The 23,562-nt window shown below is 41.2% G+C and overlaps 1 protein-coding gene across 2 annotated transcripts in view; it reads left to right on the top strand.

The window, feature by feature from the left end:
* Window positions 1-10,049, top strand: part of col27a1a (collagen, type XXVII, alpha 1a) — a 230,409-nt gene extending 220,360 nt beyond the window's left edge. For both annotated transcript variants that reach the window (XM_031803202.1, XM_031803203.1), the window contains exons 60-61: window positions 5,047-5,265; window positions 8,796-10,049. In XM_031803202.1, coding sequence (XP_031659062.1) covers window positions 5,047-5,265; window positions 8,796-8,942 — 366 coding nt within the window. In that variant the 3' untranslated portion in view covers window positions 8,943-10,049. The remainder of the gene's footprint in view (window positions 1-5,046; window positions 5,266-8,795) is intronic.
* The last annotated feature ends 13,513 nt before the right edge of the window (window positions 10,050-23,562 follow it).

Raw genomic sequence — 23,562 nt, 5'->3', positions numbered from 1 at the left:
TAGGAAAGAAATTCCACAAATTAACTTTTAACAAGGCACACCGGTTAATTGAAATGCATTCCAGGTGACTACCTCATGAAGCTGGCTGAGAGAATGCCAAAGAGTGTGCAAAGCTGTCATCAAGGCTACTTTGAAGAATCTCAAATATAAAATATATTTTGATTTGTTTTACAATTTGGGACAACATGATTCCATGTGTTATTTCATAATGTTTGTCTTCACTATTATTCTTCAATGTAGAATAAAGTAAAGAGAACCCCTTGAATGAGTAGCTGTGTCCAAACTTTTGACTGGTAATGTATAGCAGGTGTGCCCACTCTCATATTTGCACGTGCACTCTAGCCAGCCTACATGATTAGATTATTATGGACAAAAGAGCTAAATTATTTGTCAAATGGCAGCCAAGCATCGATGATCATGCCACCAAAATAAGACCCTTAATATTAATTGGAAAGGAGCATCAAGCTCAACACCTTGCACTTTCACCACCCTGTGAAGTTCATATTTTATTTAATCTGTGGCCTAATAAACTGCCTTCCCGACTAGTCGTAGTGGCAAGACCACACAACATGTTATCGTGGGACTACAAGTTTACTTCGAGAAGATGTTTATTATATCCATATTTGCGCATAAAAGCGATTCCACTGATAATTCAAGCATCATTAACTTTACAGGCACAAAAATATCCCATCTAGTGTATTTTGTTTTGTCAACATTGTTTTTTTACAGGGAAAATTGATTGAGACCTAGGTGTCTTTTACAAACATGTCCTGTATATACACACAACATAAATATACACATTATACCCAAACATTAAAATACTAAAATACAGTCATGGGAAGCACAAATAAAACATCAGAAATCAGCCAGAAAAAGTTACTTTCCTCCACAAATAAGTCCCCAATCAATACTTGAAATTGCCTCAACAGCAGCAGAACATCAAGATGAAATGTATTTTGAATTTTGTTCCAGCATTAAAACTAAAAACAGATTTACCTAGCTCGATGGAGACCCTAGAAACCTCAAGTTAACCAATCCTCTGAACGGGTTAGGCAACTCGGGTGTCTTTACTTCAACATCAAAGTTAGATACGACAGAAGTTTATGAAGTAGCTCCTTGTAAACAAAAAGGGTTAGTTTACCGGCAAATTGTTTCCATCAGGCCATTACATTTTTTTATCCGACATGACATTTAGTCGCATAAAAAGGTTGGATGGAAACCTGGTTAGTGGGACAAATGTTTTACCATGTTGCTTGCTCAACTAACTTAGCCAGTGCAATTGCAATATTTCTTCACTGATAAGCATTAGCAGCATTATTATCTCACCTATTTAATAATAATAATGCAATATTTCTTCACTGATAAGCATTATCAGCATTATTATCTCACTTATTTAATAATAATAATGCTTTATTTGTTATGGACAGGTACAAATAAAACATTGAAGTATCAACATATGCATTATACCATTATGCTTTAGCTTGTGCTAATTTGAATAATGAATCACCAAATTTGTGCTTTAAAATAAGTGAAAAAGAAAACATGACAAAATAAATAAACAAAAGGTATTACAAAATAATCACACATGGTAGCGTTCTTGATGTTTTTAAACCAGCTTTTCACTTTCTTTGTGAATTCATTAAGACTTTTTTATACGTCTCCTGAAAGTTGGTCACAAGAGATGGACTGCTTTCACAGAAAAGATTGATAGTGCAAGTGCTGTTTTTCATATTGAAACACTATAGTTACCAATTGCTGCTCCCCGTGAATGTGAATGTGAGCTTATAGACTGTAGTTTAGTCACTTGTTTATATGGGGGGTGTGGGGCAAGTTCTAAAAGATTTTGAGTGTTTTAGGTGACAAGCCAAATTTCTTCAGCCTCCTGAGGTTGAAGAGGCGCTGTTGCGCCTTCTTCACCACGCAGTCTGTGTGGGTGGACCATTTTAGTTTGATGTGTATGCCGAGGAACGTAAAACTTTCCACCCTCTCCACTGTTGTCGCTTCGGTGTGGATGGGGGGGAGGGGGTGCTCCCTCTGCTGTTTCCTGAAGTCCACAATTAGCTCCTTTGTTTTGTTGATGTTGAGGGAGAGGTTATTTTCCTGACACCACACTCCGAGGGCCCTCACCTCCTCCCTGTAGGCCGTCTCGTCGCTATTGGTAATCAAGCCTACCACTGTAGTGTCGTCTGCAAACTTGATGATTGAGTTGGAAGTGTGCATAGCCACACAGTCATGGGTGAACAGGGAGTACAGGAGGGGGCTGAGAACGCAACCTTGTGGGGCCCCAGTGTTGAGGATCAGTAGGGTGGAGATGTTGTCTCCTACCTTCACCACCTGGGGGCGGCCCGCCAAGTCCAGGACCCAGTTGTACAAGGCGGGGTCGAGACCCAGGGTACTATGGTATTAAATGTTGAGCTGTAGTCAATGAACAGCATTCTTACATAAGTCAATAAATAATACATCAAAAACAAATAACTGCATAGTTTACTAAGGACCTGAAGCGAGGCCATCATCTCTGTCGGCGCCATCCTGTGTTCCAATGGCACGTTGTGTTAGTTAAGAGGTAAGAGGCGACTCCGGGATGCTGGCCTTCAAGGCAGAGTTCCTCTGTCCAGTGTCTGTGTTCTTTTGCCCATCTTAATCTTTCCTTTTTCTTGGCCAATCTGAGATATGGATTTTTCTTTGCAACTCGGCCTAGAAGGCCAGCATCCCAGAGTCGTCTCTTCACTGTTGGCGTTGAGACGGGTGTTTTGCGGGTAATATTTAATGAAGCTGCCAGTTGAGGGTTTGTGTAGCGTCTGTTTCTCAAACTAGACACTCTAATGTACTTGTCCTCTTGCTCAGTTGTGCACCGGGGCCTCCTATTCCTCTTTCTATTCTGGTTAGAGGCAGTTTGCACTGTTCTGTGAAGGGAGGAGTACACAGCATTGTACGAGATCTTCAGTTTCTTAGCAATTTCTCACATGATATAGCCTTAATTTCTCAGAACAAGAATAGACTGATGCGTTTCAGAAGAAAGTTCTTTGTTTCTGGCCATTTTGAGCCTGTAATCGAACCCACAAATGCTGATGCTCCAGATACTCAACTAGTCTAAAGAAGGACAGTTTTATCGCTTCATTAATCAGAACAGTTTTCACCTGTGATAACATAATTGCAAAAGGGTTTTCTAATTATCAATTAGCCTTTTAAAACGATAACCTTGGATTAGCTAACACAACATGCCATTGGAACAAAGGAGTGATGGTTGCTGAAAATGGGCCTCTGTACGCCTATGTAGATATTCCATTAAAAATCTTCCGTTGCCAGCTACAATAGTCATTTACAACATTAACCATGTCTACAATGTATTTCTTATCAATTTGATATTTTAATAGACAAAGAAAATGCTTTTCTTTCAAAAACAAGGACATTTCTAAGTGACCCCAAACTTTTGAACGGTAGGGTACATTATAATGATAAGAAACACCCTTGCGTAAAATGTAAGTCGCTTTGGATAAAAGTGTCTGACTTCAACTTCATATGCCATTTGCCAGACATTTACATACACTTAGGTTGGAGTCATTAAAACTCGTTTTTCAACCACTCCACAAATTTCATGTTAACAAACTATAGTTTTGGCAAGTCGGTTAGTACATCTACTTTGTGCATGACACAAGTAATTTTTCCAACAATTGTTTACAGACAGATTATTTAATTCACTATCACAATTCCAGTCGGTCAGAAGTTTACATACATGAAGTTGACTGTGCCTTTAAACAGCTTGGAAAATTCCAGAAATTATGTCATGGCTTTAGAAGCTTCTGATAGGCTAATTGATATTTCAGTCAATTGGAGGTGTACCTGTGTATGTATTTCAAGGCCTACCTTCAAACTTAGTGCCTCTTTGCTTGACATCATGGGAAAATCAAAAGAAATCAGCCAAGACCTTAGAAAAAAAATTGTCTGGTTCATCCTTGGGAGCAATTTCCAAATGCATGAAGGTACCACATGCATCTGTACAAACAATCGTACACAAGTATAAACACCATGGGACCACACAGCCTTCATACCGCTCAGGAAGGAGACGTGTTCTGTCTCCTAGAGATGAGCATACAAATCAATCCCAGAACAACAGCAACGGACCTTGTGACGATGCTGGAGGAAGAAGCCACTGCTCCAAAACCACCATGAAGCCAGACTACGGTTTGCAACTGCACATGGGGACAAAGATCGTACTTTTTGGAGAAATATCCTCTGGTCTGTGGAAACAAAAATGGAACTGTTTGGCCACAATGACCATTGTTTTGTTTGGAGGAAAAAGGGGGAGACTTGCAAGCCGAAGAACACCATCCCAACCGTGAAGCACGGGGGTGTCAGTATCATGTTGTGGGGTGCTTTGCTGCAGGAGGGACTGGTGCACTTCACAAAATAGATGGCATCATGAGGAAGTAAAATAATGTGGAAATATTGAAGCAACATCTCAAGACATCAGTCACGAAGTTAAAGCTTGGTCGCAAATGGGTCTTCCAACTGGACACTGACCCCAAGCATACTTCCAAAGTTGTGGCAAAATGGCTTAAGGATGTCAAAGTCAAGGTATTGGAGTGGCCATCACAAATCCCTGACCGCATAGAAAATAGAAATAGAAAATGTGTGGGCAAAACTGAAAAAGTGTGTGCGAGCAAGGAAGCCTTACAAACCTGACTCAGTTACACCAGCTCTGTTAGGGGAATGGGACAAAATTCACCCAATTTATTGTGGGAAGCTTGTGGAAGGCTACCCGAAACTTTGACTGAAGTTAAACAATTTAAAGGCAATGCTACCAAATACTAATTGAGTGTATGTAAACCTCTGACCCACTGGGAATGTGATGAAAGAAATAAAAGCTGAAAGAAATCATTCTCTCTACTATTATTCTGCCATTTCACATTTACTAGGATTAAATATCAGGAATTGTGAAAAACAGAGTTGAAATGTATTTGGTAAAGGTGTATATAAACTTCCGACTGTATATTTATATATTATATTTGTTATCAACAACTTTCATCCTCTTTATTGACAATGCAGCTGGAGATTAGTGTTGGGCGTGTCCAGATGAACTTCCTGCATCTCTTGAGCTCAAAGGCGGTGCAACATGTGACCATCCACTGCCTGAACGTACCTATCTGGAGGACCTCTGAGGACCAGCCTCCTTCAAAGGGGTCTGTGCATTTCAGGGCGTGGAGTGGGGAGATCATTGAGGCAGGAGGAGAGATGGAGCCTCACGTCATCGAGGACTCCTGTTGGGTACGGCTGCCATTTTCTCTCAGTGGAGTGCACTCTCTGAGCTTGAGGTAGAAGTTGTCTCTCACCACAGATCTAGGATCGATTTACACTACCCTACCCCTGATTCTAAGCATTAGGGTTATGGAAATATACTCCCCTCCATATGAAAAGTTTCTTTCCAAAACGCTATATACACTATATCCATTTTCAGATATGGTCAATTAGCTTTTATTGTTAAAAAAATTATTAAAAGAGGGGTTGTTCAATGATTGCTTGAAATCTATCACTCGCTTCCTTTCAAAGGGACAATTCTTTTTTTTGCAAAACACTATAAATAAGTAGTGATGCTAGGTTTTACAGTCACATCTACAAGTAACTACATTTTTAGTAAATAACTGTAGGAATGATACTTTGACATCAATATTAAAATAAATAAACATTAAGAAATTAATCAATATAGTAATATATAATATTAATAATATGAGATCTGCATGTAAAACATTGACATTTTAGTCATTTAGCAGGTGCTCTTATCTAGAGAAACTTGCAGTCAGTGCATTCATCTTAAGATAGCTAGTAAAAATTGTATTAAATTTAAAAAAACATGGTGAGAAAATAAATATACAGTATACGAACATTCCATTCCAGCAAAAAAATGTATAGATTTATAATCAAGTGACATAACAAAGCATTGCAGCGCCATCTTTAGGACTCCATCTTCTGCTGTCTGAAACAGACCGAATTAATCAAAGTTAAAACAATACATCTGTAAATAATGTAGAGATTTGATGAGGAAGTCTTAATCATACCATTTTACATGGTGTTTTGTGAACCAATGAGCAGTATTTCTGAAGTTTGACAATGTCATGAAAGCATAGGATGATTTGTCCAGCCAGCCATATGAAATCAAAGTGATGCTGCTAACCAGTTCAGCACACAAAATGTTGAATTCTTCCACCAAAAGCAAGCTAGCTACTGTTACTAAGTTAATAGCTAGCTAACATTATTCTCAGATGAGGCAAAGTTGGCTAGTTATGTCGCCATATTTCCAACTTTGCTGTATTTTACATTTACATTATTTCCGGCATTATTACCTACAGCTGAAAATAACTTTTGATATCGTCACAATTTCGATCAGAAATTCGACTTTCCTGAATTGGATCCTTTGTATGCACTCCCAGAGGCAATTCCATTTATCCTGGCGCTGCACCGTCGACAGAGAACAGGAATAAGGTCTGGGCTGCTAATCAGACTCAGGAGGTGTGCATATCATCCACCTCCTCCGAGTATATTATTCATTAAAGTTCAGTCCCTGGACAATAAAGTATTGATGTATACACTGACTCTGTGACAGAGTTCATCAGGAAGTGCATTGAGGATGTTGTTCCCACTGTGACGATTAGAACTTAACCAAACCACAAACTGTGGATAGATGGCAGCATGCACGAACCACTGCAATTAACCACGGCAAGGTGTACAAACAGACCAGCTATGGGCAATCAAAGAGACAAAACGACAGTACAGGGACAAAGTGGAGTCGCAATTCAACGGCTCAGACACAAGACGTCTGTGTCAGGGACTCCAGACAATCACAGATTATAAAGGGAAAGCCAGCCACGTTGCGGACACCAGCGCCTCATTCCCGGACAAGCTATAAAAAAACTTCTTCTCGCCCGCTTCAAGCAAAAACACAGAACCACCGATGCCGGCCACTGGCGCTCACGAGGACAGTGAGCTCTCATTCTCCAGCCCAGATGGCATCCCTAGCCGCGTCCTCAGAGCATGCGCAGACCAGCTGGCAGGAGTGTTTATGGACATATTCAATCTCTCCCTAGCCAGTCTGTTGTCCCCTCATGCTTCAAGTCCCTTCTTATTCCTGTACCCAAGAAAGCAAAGGTAACTGAACTAAATTACAATCACTCCGTAGCACTCACTTCTGTCATCATGAAGTGCTTTGAGAGGCTAGTTAAGGATCATATCTCCTCCACCTTACCCGACACCCTAGACCCACTACAATTTCCATTCTGCTCCAACAGATAAACGGATTATACAATCACTGTCGCACTGCACACTGCCTATCCAATCTGGACAAGATAAATACCTATGTAAGAATACTGTTCATTGACAACAGCTCAGCCTTCATCGCCATAGTGCTCTTCACTAAGCCCAGCCCCTGGGTCTGAATCCCGCCCTGTGTAACTGGGTCCTGGACTTCCTTACTGGCCAACCCCAGGTGGGGAAGGTAGGCAAAAACACTTCCTCCACGCTGATCCTCAACAGCGTACACCCTGTACACCCTGTTCACCCAGGACGCACATCTCCAACTCAACCATCAAGTTTGCTGACGACACAACAAGGGTAGGCCTGATTACCATCTATGACAAGACAGCCTACAGGGAGGAGGTGAGGGCCCTGGCGGAGTGGTGCCAGGAAAATAACCATTCCCTAAACGACAACAAAACAAGCTGATTGTGGACTTCAGGAGACAGCAGAGAGAGCACCCCCCCCACACCCCCCCTCCCTCCCCATCCACATCAACGGGGCCAAAGTGGAGAGGGTTCCTCTGCGTGCTCATCACTGACAACCTGAAACGGTCCATCCACACAGCGTGGTGAAGAAGGCTCAGAAGCTATGGGGGCTGATCCAGGGGATGGCCGGCTCAGTAACCCAGGACCAGGTCCAGAGGAGTGTGTCGGAGGGCCCAGGGCCGTAAAACTGTTAGAGCCGCAGGTCTGGACGAAAGGGCAGAGGGAGAATACGTTGGAATGTTCCTCCTCTCTTTGCTCTAACTCAATCCACTCTGATGGTGTAGAGCAAGACGCAGTAGTCCTCTGGTTCTCATCGGTGGGATGTGTTAATACAGGAAAGTGGTCCAAGGTATAATCCTCAGAAGCAACTGCAGAGGATTCCAATCTCATAGAGTACCCTGTATTACCCTCTCGGTCATTTAAAATGGTCACATCAAAAACAGCATGCAATCTTGAAGTCTTCTTAGCCAGAGCGTGATGTTCTTTTAGGATCCTTTTCCTCTCTCTAGGTGTTCAATGATCTGGTCTTTTTAGGAAACTAGTTGTTTACACTTTTCACAAGTGCATACAGTAAGTCAGTAAATTCTTCCTCTATCACTACAGTCAACATAACACAGGTGTCACATTTCAGGAATCCTGGGTTAATTGAATTTGTCCAAATTCTTGTGAATTCTTCACATGTGAGGACTAGATGCATAATGTGCTTACAGATATGTATGAAAATACTCTCAAATAAAAGGTGACAATCTGTACTGTCGCCTAATATAAAACATTTGAATTCAAATAAAAAATACTGGAGTATAGTGCCACATGTTTTAACTTCACAGTCCAAATGCATATGGAGGGGAGTGTATTTGACCATTACCTGGTCTGTATCTGTGAGGCTATCAGAAAGGGGCTACTTCTTCTTACTCCAGTCTCTCAACTTCCATTTTCTGCACTATGAACAGTAATAGAATAATGACATATCAATCATAAAATCTGAAACTCTTTTACTTTGACTTCCTTGTTTCTCTATTACAGATGAAGGATGGACGCTGGCACCACACCCATTTTGTGTTCCACACCCAGGATCCTAACCTGCTCCCTGTGGTTAACATCTATAACTTACCCAAGACCACTCTCGGATCACACTACCACCTGGAGGTTGGCCCTGTGTGTTTCCTGTAAGGGTGTGTAGGTCTGTGTGGTGCTGTGTGTGCAGGGAACCTCACTTCTGAACCTCCATGCAGTTGGGGTGAATGGAACAGTCCACTCCCTCCCTCATGCACTGTCCAAGAAGGACCTCTGCACCCCTCCCTCAACACCCCCTTATCACCCCTCTCATCAGACTGCAGAAATAAAGGGAAGATATTTTGGTGCTGGGGGAGAATGAGGAGAAGAGCAAAGGAGGAATGGGGGAGTTCTCACACTAATAGCTCCTAAAGAAGACAATTTGTTATTTTTTGCTCTTCAGGAATGATTTAAACTAAAAACAAGCTGTGGATATCTTCTTGGAGAAAAGGCTTTGCCAAACAGTCTCTCATGAACAATTAAGTTAAGGGACATCCAGACTAAGTCGATACTGCCAATTCCCCTTCTTTTGGAATTATAGTGAGTTATCATACAGTGTGTACTTAATAAATACCAAGGAACAACAGTCTGTCCAAGAGATTCATTAAAGTAATGGGGAACAATATTAAACATACTGTACATATATGTACACGCGTATTCTGTCACTTTTATACATGTAGATTTTATGTAAAGAAATAATCTTCAAGTGCAATAGAAAATTAGATGATCATTTAATATTTTAGACTTTGATAATGCTGAAGGCTTTTTTTGTGTGCTTTGGTGCTTGACTTGATTTTTTTTAAAGCACCTCTGTCTCTGTGCCATAAAGGATATCAGTGGCAACCAGTCAGTATATATTGTCTCAGACCTTCTGCCTATAATAATTATTAATGCGTATATCACACCAATTAGACTTGATATACTGTCGAGTGCTGGTAATTTTAGGACACACTTCAAGACCATGCTTGACAGCATACTCTGTATTGAATGTCAGTCAGATAAGCGATCAGGGCCCAGTTTCCCAAAACCATTTTATGGCTAAGTTAATCGTAAGCACTATTTAGATGTTTTTGGGAAACTGGGCCCTGGTCACTACCTTCGGCTGATACTCCTCACCTAAAAGAGTGAGCAAGGCGTTTTAGAGGTGTTCATACAGTTGAAGTCGAAAGTTTACATACACTTAGGTTGGAGTTGGAGTTTTTCAACCACTCCACAAATTTCTTGTTAACAAACTATAGTTTTGGCAAGTCAGTTAGGACATCTACTTTGTGCACGACACCACTAATTTTCCCAACAATTGTTTACAGACATTATTTCACTTTTGAAGTGGGTCAGAAGTTTACACACAAAGTTGACTGTGTCTTTAAACAGCTTAGAAAATTCCAGAAAATGATGTCATGGATTTAGAAGCTTATGATAGGCTAATTGACATCATTTGAGTCAATTGGAGGTGTACCTGTAGCTGTATTTCAAGGCCTACCTTCAAACTCAGTGCCTCTTTGCTTGACATCAAGGGGAAAATCAAAAGAAATCAACCAAGACCTCTGGTTCATCCTTGGGAGCAATTTCCAAACGCCTGAAGGTACCACGTTCATCTGTAGAAACAATAGTATAGAAGTATAAACACCATGGGACGAAGCAGCCGTCACCCGCTCAGGAAGGAGACATGTTCTGTCTCCTAGAGATGAATGTACTTTGGTGCGAAAACTGCAAGTCAATCCCAGAACAACAGCAGCGGGCCTTGTGAAGATGCTGGAGGAAACAGGTACAAAAGTATCTATATCCACAGTAAAACGAGTCGACATAACCTGAAAGGCCGCTCAGCAAGGAGGAAGCCACTGCTCCAAAACCGCCATAAAAAAAGCCAGACTACGGTTTGCAAATGCACATGGGGACAAAGATTGTACTTTTTGGAGAATTGTCCTCTGGTCTGATGAATCAAAAATATAAATGTTTCGCCATATATGACCATCGTTATCTTTGGAGAAAAAAGGGGGATGCTTGCAAGCCGAAGAACACCATCCCAACCGTGAAGCACGGGGATTGCAGCATCATGTTGTGGGGGTGCTTTGCTGTAAGAGGGACTGGTGCACTTCACAAAATAGATGGCAGCATGAGAAAGGAAAATGATGTGGATAATATTGATGCAACATCTCAAGACATCAGTCAGGAAGATAAAGCTTGGTCGCAAATGGGGTCTTCCAAATGGACAATGACCCCAAGCATACTTCCAAAGTTGTGGCAAAATGGCTTAAGGACAACAAAGTCAAGGCATTGGAGTGGCCATCACAAAGCCCTGACCTCAATCCCATAGAAAATTTGTGGGCAGAACTGAAAAAGCATGTGCGAGCAAGGAGGTCTACAAACCTGACTCAGTTACACCAGCTTTGTCTGGAGGAATGGGCCAAAATTCACCCAACTTATTGTGGGATGCTTGTGGAAGGCTACCCGAAAAGTTTGACCCAAGTTAAACAATTTAAAGGCAATGCTACCAAATACTAATTGAGTGAATGTAAACTTCTGACCCACTGGGAATGTGATGAAAGAAATAAAAGCTGAAATAAATCACTCTATTATTCTGACATTTCACATTCTTAAAATAAAGTGGTGATCCTAACTGACCTAAGACAGGGAATTTTTACTGTGATTAAATGTCAGGAATTGTGATAAACTGAGTTTAAATGTATTTGGCTAAGGTGTATGTAAACTTCTGACTTCAACTGTATGTATCACTCTTCCATTCTCAGTATGCATTGGTGTAGCATGAAGTTTCCTGACCTGAGGTCAGTTTGGATTTTCCCTAATTTGTGTAGGGCAAGCTGATCCTATATCTGTGCCTATGGGCAACTTCAACACAGAGCCAGAGCTCTCACCTGTTACAGACAAGTAAGAACAGATTACAGAATTTATCAAGCGTCTCTCCCCATCTCCTCATCTGGTCTCTCACACATGTTTCTGACCAACCTGAGGTGCTTCTCTAATTACAGGTGTTGTATACACTACACCACTCTGCCATACACATTGGGGAGCTAATGCAAGTATTCAGGTGTCAGGCAAGGTTACTCACCACAAAACAATGGTTCACCTCCATTAACCACCTCGAATCTGTACTAATGTGACAGATTAAATTACATTTAGCCAGAGTGAGTCTTGCTTATTGATCAGATGAACTATATATGTTACACATTCTCATATTGCTACTGTGTGGTACCCAAATCCTTGATATATGGCCAAATAGATTCACCAATTCAAAACCAATTTCATGTTTCATGATTCTGAGAAAAAATGCAATTCAGAGGTGCCTATTATAAGGCAATAGATTTAGAGATTAAAAACATACGTTTGTAAGCATAAAAAAATACATGGTTATATCTATGCAAGCCTTGTTATATACAGTGGATCCCCTCTTGCCAATTCAATTTTATTTAAATGTCGTAAACGTGGTTGCTGACCAAGCAAGGTGCTCTTTGTCTAAGCAATAGTTATTGTATCTGATAACGTTATGTTATCAGTTAGCCCAACTAGCCTTGGAGTTTATATATTTTTATTTGTAAATTTGGAGCTCCAGAGAACACATTTATTGCTTGTTAATTGTCTTTATTTGTATTTTTTTATTTGATTCACTTTTCTCAAACACTTTTCTGGTAATCAAACATGTATACTGGAACTCTGTTCCAGGGATGTCACTAGGATCACACTTTCGGGGCTTCAGCACCGAATTTTGGGGGGCAGTCCCGAATCTTTAGCGCAGTAGTTCCAAACTCCAGTCCTGAGTACCCCCAAGAGCACACATCTTTGTTGTAGCGCCGAACAAACATACTGTACCAGGTTCAACTCATTGAGGGCCTGATGATTAGTTGACAAGTTCAATTAGGTGTGCTTGTCTGGTGCTAGAATACAAATGTGTACTGTTGGGGAACTCGAGGACCGGAGTTGTGAACCAATGCTTTAACACTGCTGCGATGGTATAAAAAAGAATTGTCAACTGAATGCGTCACTTAGTTCATAGAGCCGTGTTAACGTGAAACTCCCAAAGTCATAAGTCATCATTTCAACACTGTTTTGATTGGGACAGCACCATCGTGCTGCTTTGAGACAAACATGGATACTCTTCTTGATAAATCAATTAATGTCAGATTTTAGTGTTCATTGAATGTCTGTTTGGATATTTGGTTACAATTAGGCTGGGAAATTTTAGCTAAGTTGAGGTGAGGGCACATCATCATTAGTCTAGTTTGTTCATCTATTAGCAGGGCTGATCAGAACATTTTGCTAGCATGTTATGTATAGTCTAGTGGATTATTTTGCTCTTCACTCGCAAAGTAACCATGACCCCATTCCTGAAAGGTAAGACTCTTTTGAACACTTTCACATAGTCATTTTAAATATTTTCTAATTAGCCTTAATAACATAGTTTCTGTGCTACAATGATTAAAGCCTCATGCAGGAAAATTAAGTCAACTGCACTGTCTTTTTAAAAAGGCCATTAGTCCTACATAGTTTCTATAACAATGTAGCTAAAACCACTATTGGCTAAAACTAAAAAATAAGTGAATAGATAAACTCTTGTTCATTAACTTAATGAAAATATTCACATACGCAATAACCTCATATGGGGTTACTGACCACAATCCATTGAATTTATAGGGGAGAGCACAGTGCATGGAAGAAAACATAGCCGTGGGAGGTGTGCTGGAGGTACTGCAGATAAATTGAAATAAATTTGACCAATTGTATAATTACTCCTGTCTTTAGAGAAATAAATGAAATCGTTGAAAATATACACCAGAGAGCAGTCGAAGTGTCTGTCAATGAACAGAAGGCAGCAGCTAAAAGACCTTTCACAAACTTTCAAAATACAATTACGGGAAAAACACGTGTCAGTTTGGATGAGTCAGTGCCACTGGAAAGTTTGTGGACTATAATTTCCTCCTCATATAGTACAATCGGTCTCCACTCTTTTTATTGGCCTATGCTATTTATTGGTTGCATTTAAGACAGGGTAGTTCGTTTTAATTGTCTCAGTATGTCAGTGTAGCCTGTCTTGTCAGTAATTTGTGTGGTATAAAAAAAATATTCTTCAAATATCTCCAGTCGTGTAAAATTACGTATAATTGCATGAAATTATTTTAGAAAAGGCAATTTTTCTCTAACCGCAAATACAATGAAATGCCTGGTCTTCAATGCCTGGGTCCAGAATGTTCGTAAACTCTGGTGACTCCCCTGCTCTGTTAAATGCTATAACTTGTGTTTAAAATAAAAAATGTTAATGTGTGAAAGTTCTGTTTTTGTCAATCATAATACAACTTAAGAATACCTGACATTTATATATGATTTGAGAGGAAATTATTTTGGTCTACATAAAAAATATATATACATTTGAAGTCGGAAGTTTATATACACTTAGGTTGGAGACGTTAAAACTCGTTTTTCAACCACTCCACATTTCTTGTTAACAAATTATCGTTTTGGTAAGTCGGTTAGGACATCTACTTTGCATGACAAGTCAATTTTCCAACAATTTTAACGGACAGATTATTTAACTTTAGAATTCACTGTATCACAATTCCAGTGGGTCAGAAGTTTGCATAAACTAAGTTGACTGTGCCTTTAAACAGCTTGGAAAATTCCAGAAAATGATGTCCTGGCTTTAGAAGCTTCTGAGTCAATTGGAGGTGTACCTGTGGATGTATTTCAAGGCCTACCGTCAAACTCAGTGCGTCTTTGCTTGACATCATGGGAAAATCCAAATAAATCAGCCAAGAACTCATAAAAAATTTGTGGAACTCCACAAGTCTGATTCATCCTTGGGAGCAATTTCCAAACGCCTGAAGGTACCACATGCATCTGTACAAACAATAGTACGCAAGTATAAACACCATACAGCTGTCATACCGCTCAGGAAGGAGACATGTTCTGTCTCTTAGAGATGAACGTACATTGGTGCGAAAAGTGCAAATCAATCCCAGAACAACAGCAACGGACCTTGTGAAGATGCTGGAGGAAACAGGTACAAAAGTATCTATACCCACAGTAAAACGAGTCCTATATCGACATAACCTGAAAGGGCGCTCAGCAAGGAAGAAGCCACTGCTCCAAAACCGCCATAAAAATGCCAGACTACGGTTTGCAACTGCACATGGGGACAAAGATTGTACTTTTTGGAGAAATGTCCTCTGGTCTGATGAAACAGAAATGGAACTCTTTGGACATAATGACCATCATTAACTTTGGAGGAAAAAGGGGGAGGCTTGCAAACCAAAGAACACCATCCCAACCGTGAAGCACAGGGGTACAGCATCATGTTGTGGGGATGCTTTGTTGCAGGAGGGACTGGTCCACAAAATGATGTGGATATATTGATGCAACATCTCAAGACATCAATCAGGAAGTTAAAAGCTTGGTCGCAAATGGGTCTTCCAAATGGACAATGACCCCAAGCATGCTTCCAAAGTTGTGGCAAAATGGCTTAAGGACAACTAGGTCAAGGTATTGTAGTGGCCATCACAAAGCCCTGACCTCAGTCCCATAGAAAATTTGTTGGCAGTACTGAAAAAGCATGAGCGAGCAAGGAGGCCTGTGTGTATCAAATGCAGCTGTGTCAAGAGGAATGGGCCAATATTCAGCCAACTTATTGTGGGAAGCTTGTGGAAGGCTACCTGAAACGTTTGACCCAAGTTAAACAATTTAAAGGCAATGCTACCAAATACTAATTGAGTGTATGTAAACTTCTGACCCACTGGGAATGTGATGAAGGAAACACAAAAGCTGAAAGAAATCATTCTCTCTACTATTATTCTGACATTTCACATTCTTAAAATAAAGTGGTGTTCCTAACTGACCTAAGACAGGGAATTTTTACTAGGATTAAATGTCAGGAATTGTGAAAAACGGAGTTTAAATGTATTTGGCAAAGGTGTATGTAAACTTCCGACTTCAAACTGTAAATATATATATTTTCATACAAAATATCAGCCCAATGACTCATGCATTTCCAAACCAGATCTATGCTTTTGCCTTCACGTGTCTGTTTGCCTTGCAGTTCCCCATGTTTAATGTTCAGTTCTTCAATAAATATTTAGGATCTGGGTTTGAACACTTGCATACCCAAAAATATATTTTCTTGATTCTGCAGTATATCCGCCAGGGGTCATGATAATGGAACCAGTCCCTTCCTCTCACTACTCTGCCCTAGATTTGTGCATTCACATGGGCCTCCGCCGTAGGCATCAGTGCAGGCTGCTGAGGGGAGGGCAGCCTATAATAATGTCTGGAATGGAGTGAGTGGAATGGCATCAAACCCATGGAAACCAGTTCTATCCTAGCACGCTCAGCGATATGTTTGGAATTTGCGCAAAAAGGGCAGCGTTCAATCTGTGGAGCGCATTTGACAGTGCCCCATTCATTAAAGGTCATTTCCAAAAGAGCCATCGATAAAATGCAATTGTGTTCATTGTCTGTAGCTTATGCCGGCCCATACCATACCCCCACCGCCACCATGCGGCACTCTGTTCACAACGTTGACATCACTACAAACCACTTTCCCACACGATGCCATATACGTAGTCTACAGTTGTGAGGCAGGTTGGACGTAATGCTAAATTCTCTAAAACGATGTTAGGGGTGACTTATAGTAGAGAAATTAACATTCCATTATCTGGTAACAGCTCTGGTGGACATTCCTGCAATCAGCATGCCAATTGCATGCTCCCTCAAAACTTGAATCATCTGTGGCATTGTGTTGTGTGACAAAACTGTACATTTTAGTGGCCTTTTATTGTCCCCAGCACAAGGTGCATCTGTGTAGTTATCATGCTATTTAATGAGCTTCTTGATATGCCACACCTGTCAGGTGGATGGATTATCATGGCAAAGGAGAAATGCTCACTGACAAGCATGTAAACAAATTTGAGCAGAACATTAGAGAGAAATAAGCTTTTTGTGCTTATGGAACATTTCTGGGATCTTTTATTTCAGCTCATGAAACATGCGACCAACACTTTACATATATATTTTTGTTCAGCATACATTCGTTTGACATAACTAATTGTCATTTTAAGAAGAAAACACATTCCAATGAGCACAGATGTCAGGTCAACGTCTAGTTTTGATTTGATTGAGTTGTAAACAAACGTGAACTCAATGTGAAATCAAACAAGATGTCATGACAACAAGGTGTCATGACAACAAGATGTCATGACAACAAGGTGTCATGACAACAAGGTGTCATTAGATTTAGATCAAGTTTTTTTTACATTGTTTACGTTTTGCAAATCCAATCAGTTCTCCACGTTGATTCAATATCATCACATAGATTTCATGGGTTGAAATGACATGGAAACAACGTTAATTCAACTTAGTGGAATCGCACCGATTGACGTCTGCCGTTCATTTGCCATTCATTCGATTGCTGAAGGTGCTGTGTTTTTTTAGGCTGGCGACTGACAAATGTCATTTTCGCCTGTTTCTACATGTAGAATCGGTTTGCAAATTATGGCTGGTACTCAGTTGAGGTGCTAAGCAGAGGTGCTAAGCAACAACCACATTGAATCTGATGTTTTTAATTTTTTAATTCCATATTCATACGTGGCACTCAATCCTGATACAATTTCGGTGTTTCATATTTTGAATTTCAAGCATCTAGACCTTAGTCTGGACACTCATATCATTTTTTTTTATCTTAAGTATTTATTTTGCACATGACCTGCCATTACCACGACAACCACCCCCAAATTTAGAGGAACAGTGACACGAAATGAGCATTACATCTGTGTGCTACTTCAGAGGCTACATCTCTGTGCTACTTCAGAGGCTACATCTGTGTGCTACTTCAGAGGCTACATCAGTGTGCTACTTCAGAGGCTACATCTGTGTGCTACTTCAGAGGCTACATCTGTGTGCTACTTCAGAGGCTACATCTGTGTGCTACTTCAGAGGCTACATCTGTGTGCTACTTCAGAGGCTACATCTGTGTGAATGCACACATCTAAAACTGAGTGTGGACAGTCAGAAAAAAATATTGAATATGAATAATGATCAGATTTGGGTTTTTAGGATGGCTGTGTAGTGCAAATCCAGTTTTTGCCATGGGGCGAAGAGAAGATTTTACAATTGTATAACTCATTCAGATTTACAGCTAATTTCCTGCATTTCCAAAGATTTTCCCAGACTATGGAGGAAAATGTTTGAAGTTTTAGTATGATAACTGATGATCAATGGGTCGATCCTGGTCGGTAATTCAACCATGATTATTACGAGTTTAGACAGCTGGCCAATCTAAAAAAAATTGCTGACATGGGCTAATTGAGTGACTGCTGATGCACAACCAAATGTTTAAACTGCACCTTGTTCATTCTATTATAATAACTCTCAGCAGTAAGTTAAGACACCGACTGAGTTCCTAAAATTGGTTCCTGACATTGGTCCATAGGCTAGTTGCCAATAACTGTTCAAAAAGATAGGACAGCAGCTAGCTGATAGCATCTGCGCTCCAATGGTCCAAAAGGGACCACAGCTACTAGCCAGAGCACACCTAGTCCAACAGGGGCATTAGCTACTTGCCAGAGCACCTCCTACTTCAAAAAGGGCTGCAGCTCCTAGCCAGAGCTCACCTAGTCAACAGGGAAAACAGCCACTAGCCAGAGCACACCTAGTCCAACAGGGAATACAGCCACTACCCAGAGCTCACCTATTCCAACAGGGGCAACAGCTACTACAGACAGCTCACCTAGTCCAACAGGGAATACAGCCACTAGCCAGAGCTCACCTCGTCCAACAGGGCTACAGCCACTAGCCAGAGCACACCTAGTCCAACAGGACTACAGCCACTAGCCAGAGCACACCTAGTCCAACAGGACTACAGCCATTAGCCAGAGCTCACCTCGTCCAACAGGGGCAACAGCTACTACAGACAGCTCACCTAGTCCAACAGGGAATACAGCCACTAGCCAGAGCTCACCTCGTCCAACAGGACTACAGCTACCAGGGAAAGCTCACCTAGTCCAACAGGGGCAACAGCAACTAAAGAGAACTCATCTAGTCCAACAGGACTACAGCTCCTAGCCAGGGCTCACCTTGTTCAACATGGCCAAAAGCTACTAGCCAGAGCACACCTACTCCAACAGGGCTACATTTTCTAGCCAGAACTACAGCCATCAGCCAGAGCTCACCTAGTCCATCAGGGGCAACAGCTACTTGCCAGAGCACATCTAGTCCAACAAGGGCAACCGCTACTAGCTAGAGCTCAATTAGTCCAACTGGGCTACAGCTATTAGTCATAGCTCAACTATTCCAACCATGGCTTTAGCTACTAGCCAGAGCTCACCTAGTCCAACAGGGCTTTAGCGTCTAGCCAGAGCTCACCTAGTCCAACAGGGCTTTAGCTACGAGCCAGAGCACATCTTGTCCAACAAGGGCTACAGCTACAAGCCAGAGTTCTCTTAGTCCAACATGGCTACAGCTACTTGCCAGAGCTCACCTAGTCCAACAGGGGCTACAGCTGCTAGACAGAGCACCCCTTGTCCAACAGGGTCTACAGCTGCTAGACAGATTTCACCTAGTCCTACAAGGGCTCCAGCTACAAGCCAGAACTCACCTAGTCCAACAAGTGCAACCGCTACTAGCCAGAGCTCATCTAGTCCAACAGGGGCAACCCCTACTAGCTAGAGCTCAATTAGTCCAACAGGGGCTATAGCTACTATTCATAGCTCGCCTAGTCCAACCATGACTTTAGCTACTAGCCAGAGCTCACCTAGTCCAACAGGGTTTTAGCTGCTAGCCAGAGCTCACTTAGTCCAACATGGCTACAGCTACTAGCCAGAGCTCACCTAGTCCAACAGGGCTACAGCTACTAGCCAGAGCACACCTCGTCCAATGGGGGCTACAGCTGCTAGCCATATTTCACCTAGTCCTACAAGGGCTACAGCTACAAGCCAGAGCTCTCATAGTCCAACAGGTGCTACATCTACTTACCAGAGCTCACCTAGTCCAACAGGGCTACAACTACGAGCCTTAGCACATCTTGTCCAACAGGGCTAAAGCTACTATTCAGAGCTCACCTAGTATATAAGGGCCTTAGCTACTAGCCAAATCATAACACAAGACAAAACTGACAGTTAGCCAAGTTCTAAACATTGTCTCAAGTCCAAGTGGTCACTCAAACAAAATCCAAAGAACCACATACCTGGAGCGGGTAGAAGTCAGACACAATCATCCTTGATGAATGATGAACTTTAAAAAGGGAAACATGAAAATATAGGAATAGGCTGCCTTTACTAGTCTACCTATTGTGGCAGGTAGCCTAATGGTTAGAGTGTTGACCTAGTAATCGAAAGGTTGCAAGATCAAATCCCCGAGCTGGAAAGGTACAAATCTGCCATTCTTCCCCTGAACAAGGCAGTTCCTAGGCTGTCATTGAAAATAAGATTTCTTTCTTAACTGACTTGCCTAGTTAAATAAAGGTTAAATAAAATAATAGAACATAACAATTACAGCTGAAGGACAAGATAAAATTACATAATACAGAACATTAATAGACAGGTACAGAATTACATAAATAAATCGATAAAAAAAGGACAGTACATAGCATTAATTTAATAATGGCTAAACTGCAGTTATCCTTTTTGTTACAGTTGCAGGTCCTGATCCTATCTCTCGGAACCAGTTGTTCTGTAAATACTAGTGTCATGACTTTACTTGCATTAATCTGATGACTGTTATTAACTCACAAGGGATTCCAGCAGAGGCGGGACTTCCCTTGCCCAATACACAGGGTTTTGCACCGAATGCAAAGCTAGCCGTTTTCTTACAAGAATGTTCACATTTGCTAACTGGGAGTCTCCTGAGTGAAAACATCCAAAGTTCTTCAAAGGTAAATTATTTAATTTGATTGCTTTTCTTATTTTCGTGAAAATGTTGCCTGCTGGTAGCAGAGCCTAGCATAGCATTATGCCATGATAAACTTACACAAATGCTTGTCTAGCGTTGGCTGCATATTTTGAAATTCTGAGATGACAGTGTGATTAACAAAAGGCTAAACTGTGTCTCAATATATTTCATTTGTGATTTTCATGAAAAGGAACATTTTCTAGGGATATTTATGTCCGCTGCGTTATGCTAATTAGTTTGAGGCTATGATTACGCTGCCACATGCGGGATGGGTAGTATCAATAAGTTTTTAACTAACAAAAGACTGTTTGTTCTCGCAACACTATGTTCTGAATGTGCCCCCCAACTCATTGCACAGTTCCTGTCTTCATGTTATTCTGTATTTTTCCATCATGAGAAAGGCCCATGGCCCTGAAAGTCTCAAGTCAGCTATGTTGCATAACACATATACCCACACAAGCCAACAGCAAATAATATTCCATCACATATGATATGGTAAGGGCTATAGTGTATAACACAGAACACGCAATAACATAAAGAAATATTCGCTGTCACTTTTCACATTTTTAAGTGTGATAGACAGAGAGATAATGCTTTGCTTTGGCCAACAAATATATCTTCTCAATTCTCCTAAATCAACAGGCCCATATGTCCTAGCTCTAGGAATGAATGAATTCACCCTACACACTGACTCTTTGTCAGATATACAACACCTGAGTCAATCTCTGGACTATCTTTTTCAAATGGAAACACACACACCACTCAACAACAAATCCTGCCTACTGCTCTAATGATGTATAACGTAATCTGCTGCACAATTCATATAGACTGAATTCAATAGCAAGGCCTAGTTCTAAACGACGAACAAAGGCATTTCACACATAAATACATTAATGATTCCAAACGGGCGGTGGTTTTTGTGCAAGGTATATGGGTAATGGGAGAATAGTTATAGAATGTGTCCCTTTTTCCTCTCTCTTTCTCCCCCTCTTCCCTATCTATGTTGTATCAAGCTGTCATATCTTGTTAGCCCACGAGGGACCTTTGTCTCATGTAAGTGTGTGTGTGTATTCTGTGTTATTATTTAGTTAGCTAGTAAATAAATGACTAAACCAATTTGTGTAGTACTGAATAATGTGCAATGCTGGGGTTTTTGCAAATCCAAGAAGGTTAAGATTGTTCAGAATGAGTATTTGATCAGAGCTAATGATTAATAAGAGGACTCTTTATAGATGTGATAGGTAAAGACATTATAGAGTTTAATTCGGGAGATGGTAACTCTCTAAATAACTTATTCCGTGGTGCCCCAGATCCTAATGAGTTAATTGTTACATGATTAATGTAATCAGGTAACAATGAAACATAGTTAGTGGATTAAATCATACACTTGTGCTACATGTGGACTTCTTAGAGATCCATCACTCCATACCATTCAATAAATTGAACAGAGTGAACAGTCAATAATTTGAACAGAGTCATTATTATCATCAGAAGGGGTTCACTCTTATTCTTCGCCCCGGTTTAGTGCATAGAAATGAATAAAACCAAACATTTTCTGTGTTACAGTCTACCACCCATAAAGGGTTAACTTAGGTATAATGTAACATGTTACAGTGTATCGCCCGTCAAATCAAATTGTATTTGTCACATACACATGGTTAGCAGATGTTAATGCGAATGTAGCGAAATGCTTGTGCTTCTAGTTCCGACAATGCACAAGAACTACCTTATACACACAAGTGTAAAGGAATGAAGAATATGTACATAAAAATATATGAACGAGTGATGGTACAGAACAGCATAGGCAAGATGCAGTAGATGGTATAGAGTACAGTATATACATATGAGATGAGTAATATAGGGTATGTAAACATTTTATGAAGTGGCATTGTTTAAAGTGGCTCGTGAAACATTTTTCATACATTTTTACATTATTAAAGTGGCTGGAGTTGAGTTAGTATGTTGGCAGCAGCCACTCAATGTTAGTGATGGCTGTTTAAAAGTCTGATGGCCTTGAGATAGAAGCGTTTCCAGTCTCTCGGTCCCTGCTTTGATGCACCTGTACTGACCTCGCCTTCTGGATGATAACGGGGTGAACAGGAAGTGGCTCGGGTCGTTGTTGTCCTTGATGATCTTTATGGCCTTCCTGTCACATAGGGTGGTGTAGGTGTCCTGGAGGGCAGGTAGTTTGCCCCCGGTGATGCATTGGACAGACCTCACTACCTTCTGGAGAGCCTTACAGTTGTGAGTGGAGCAGTTGCCGTACCAGGCGGTGATACAGCCCGACAGGATGCTCTCGATCGTGCACCTGGAAAAGTTTGTGAGTGCTTTTGGTGACGAGGCAAATTTCTTCAGGCTCCTGAGGTTGAAGACGCGCTGCTGCGCCTTCTTCACCACGCTGTCTTTGTGGGTGGACCAATTCAATTTGTCCGTGATGTGTACGCCGAGGAACTTAAAACTTACTACCCTCTCCACTCCTGTCCCGTCGATGTGGATCGGGGGGTGCTCCCTCTGCTGTTTCCTGAAGTCCATGATCATCTCCTTTGTTTTGTTGATGTTGAGTGTGAGGTTATTTTCCTGACACCACACTCCAAGGGACCTCACCTCCTCTCTGTAGGCCGTCTTGTCATTGTTGGTAATCAAGCCTACCACTGTAATGTCGTCTGCAAACTTGATGATTGAGTTGGAGGCGTGCATGGCAACGCAGTCGTGGGTAAACAGGGAGTACAGGAGAGGGCTCAGAATGCACCCTTGTGGGGCCCCAGTGTTGAGGATCAGCGGGATGGAGATGTTGTTACCTACCATCACCACCTGGGGGCTGCCTGTCAGGAAGTCCAGTACCCAGTTGCGA

The sequence above is a fragment of the Oncorhynchus kisutch genome, linkage group LG23 (assembly GCF_002021735.2).
Source record: "Oncorhynchus kisutch isolate 150728-3 linkage group LG23, Okis_V2, whole genome shotgun sequence".
In the NCBI taxonomy this organism is placed as follows: domain Eukaryota; kingdom Metazoa; phylum Chordata; class Actinopteri; order Salmoniformes; family Salmonidae; genus Oncorhynchus; species Oncorhynchus kisutch.
Note: the sequence above shows the minus strand (reverse complement) of the source record. Positions and strands in the feature narration are given on the sequence as shown.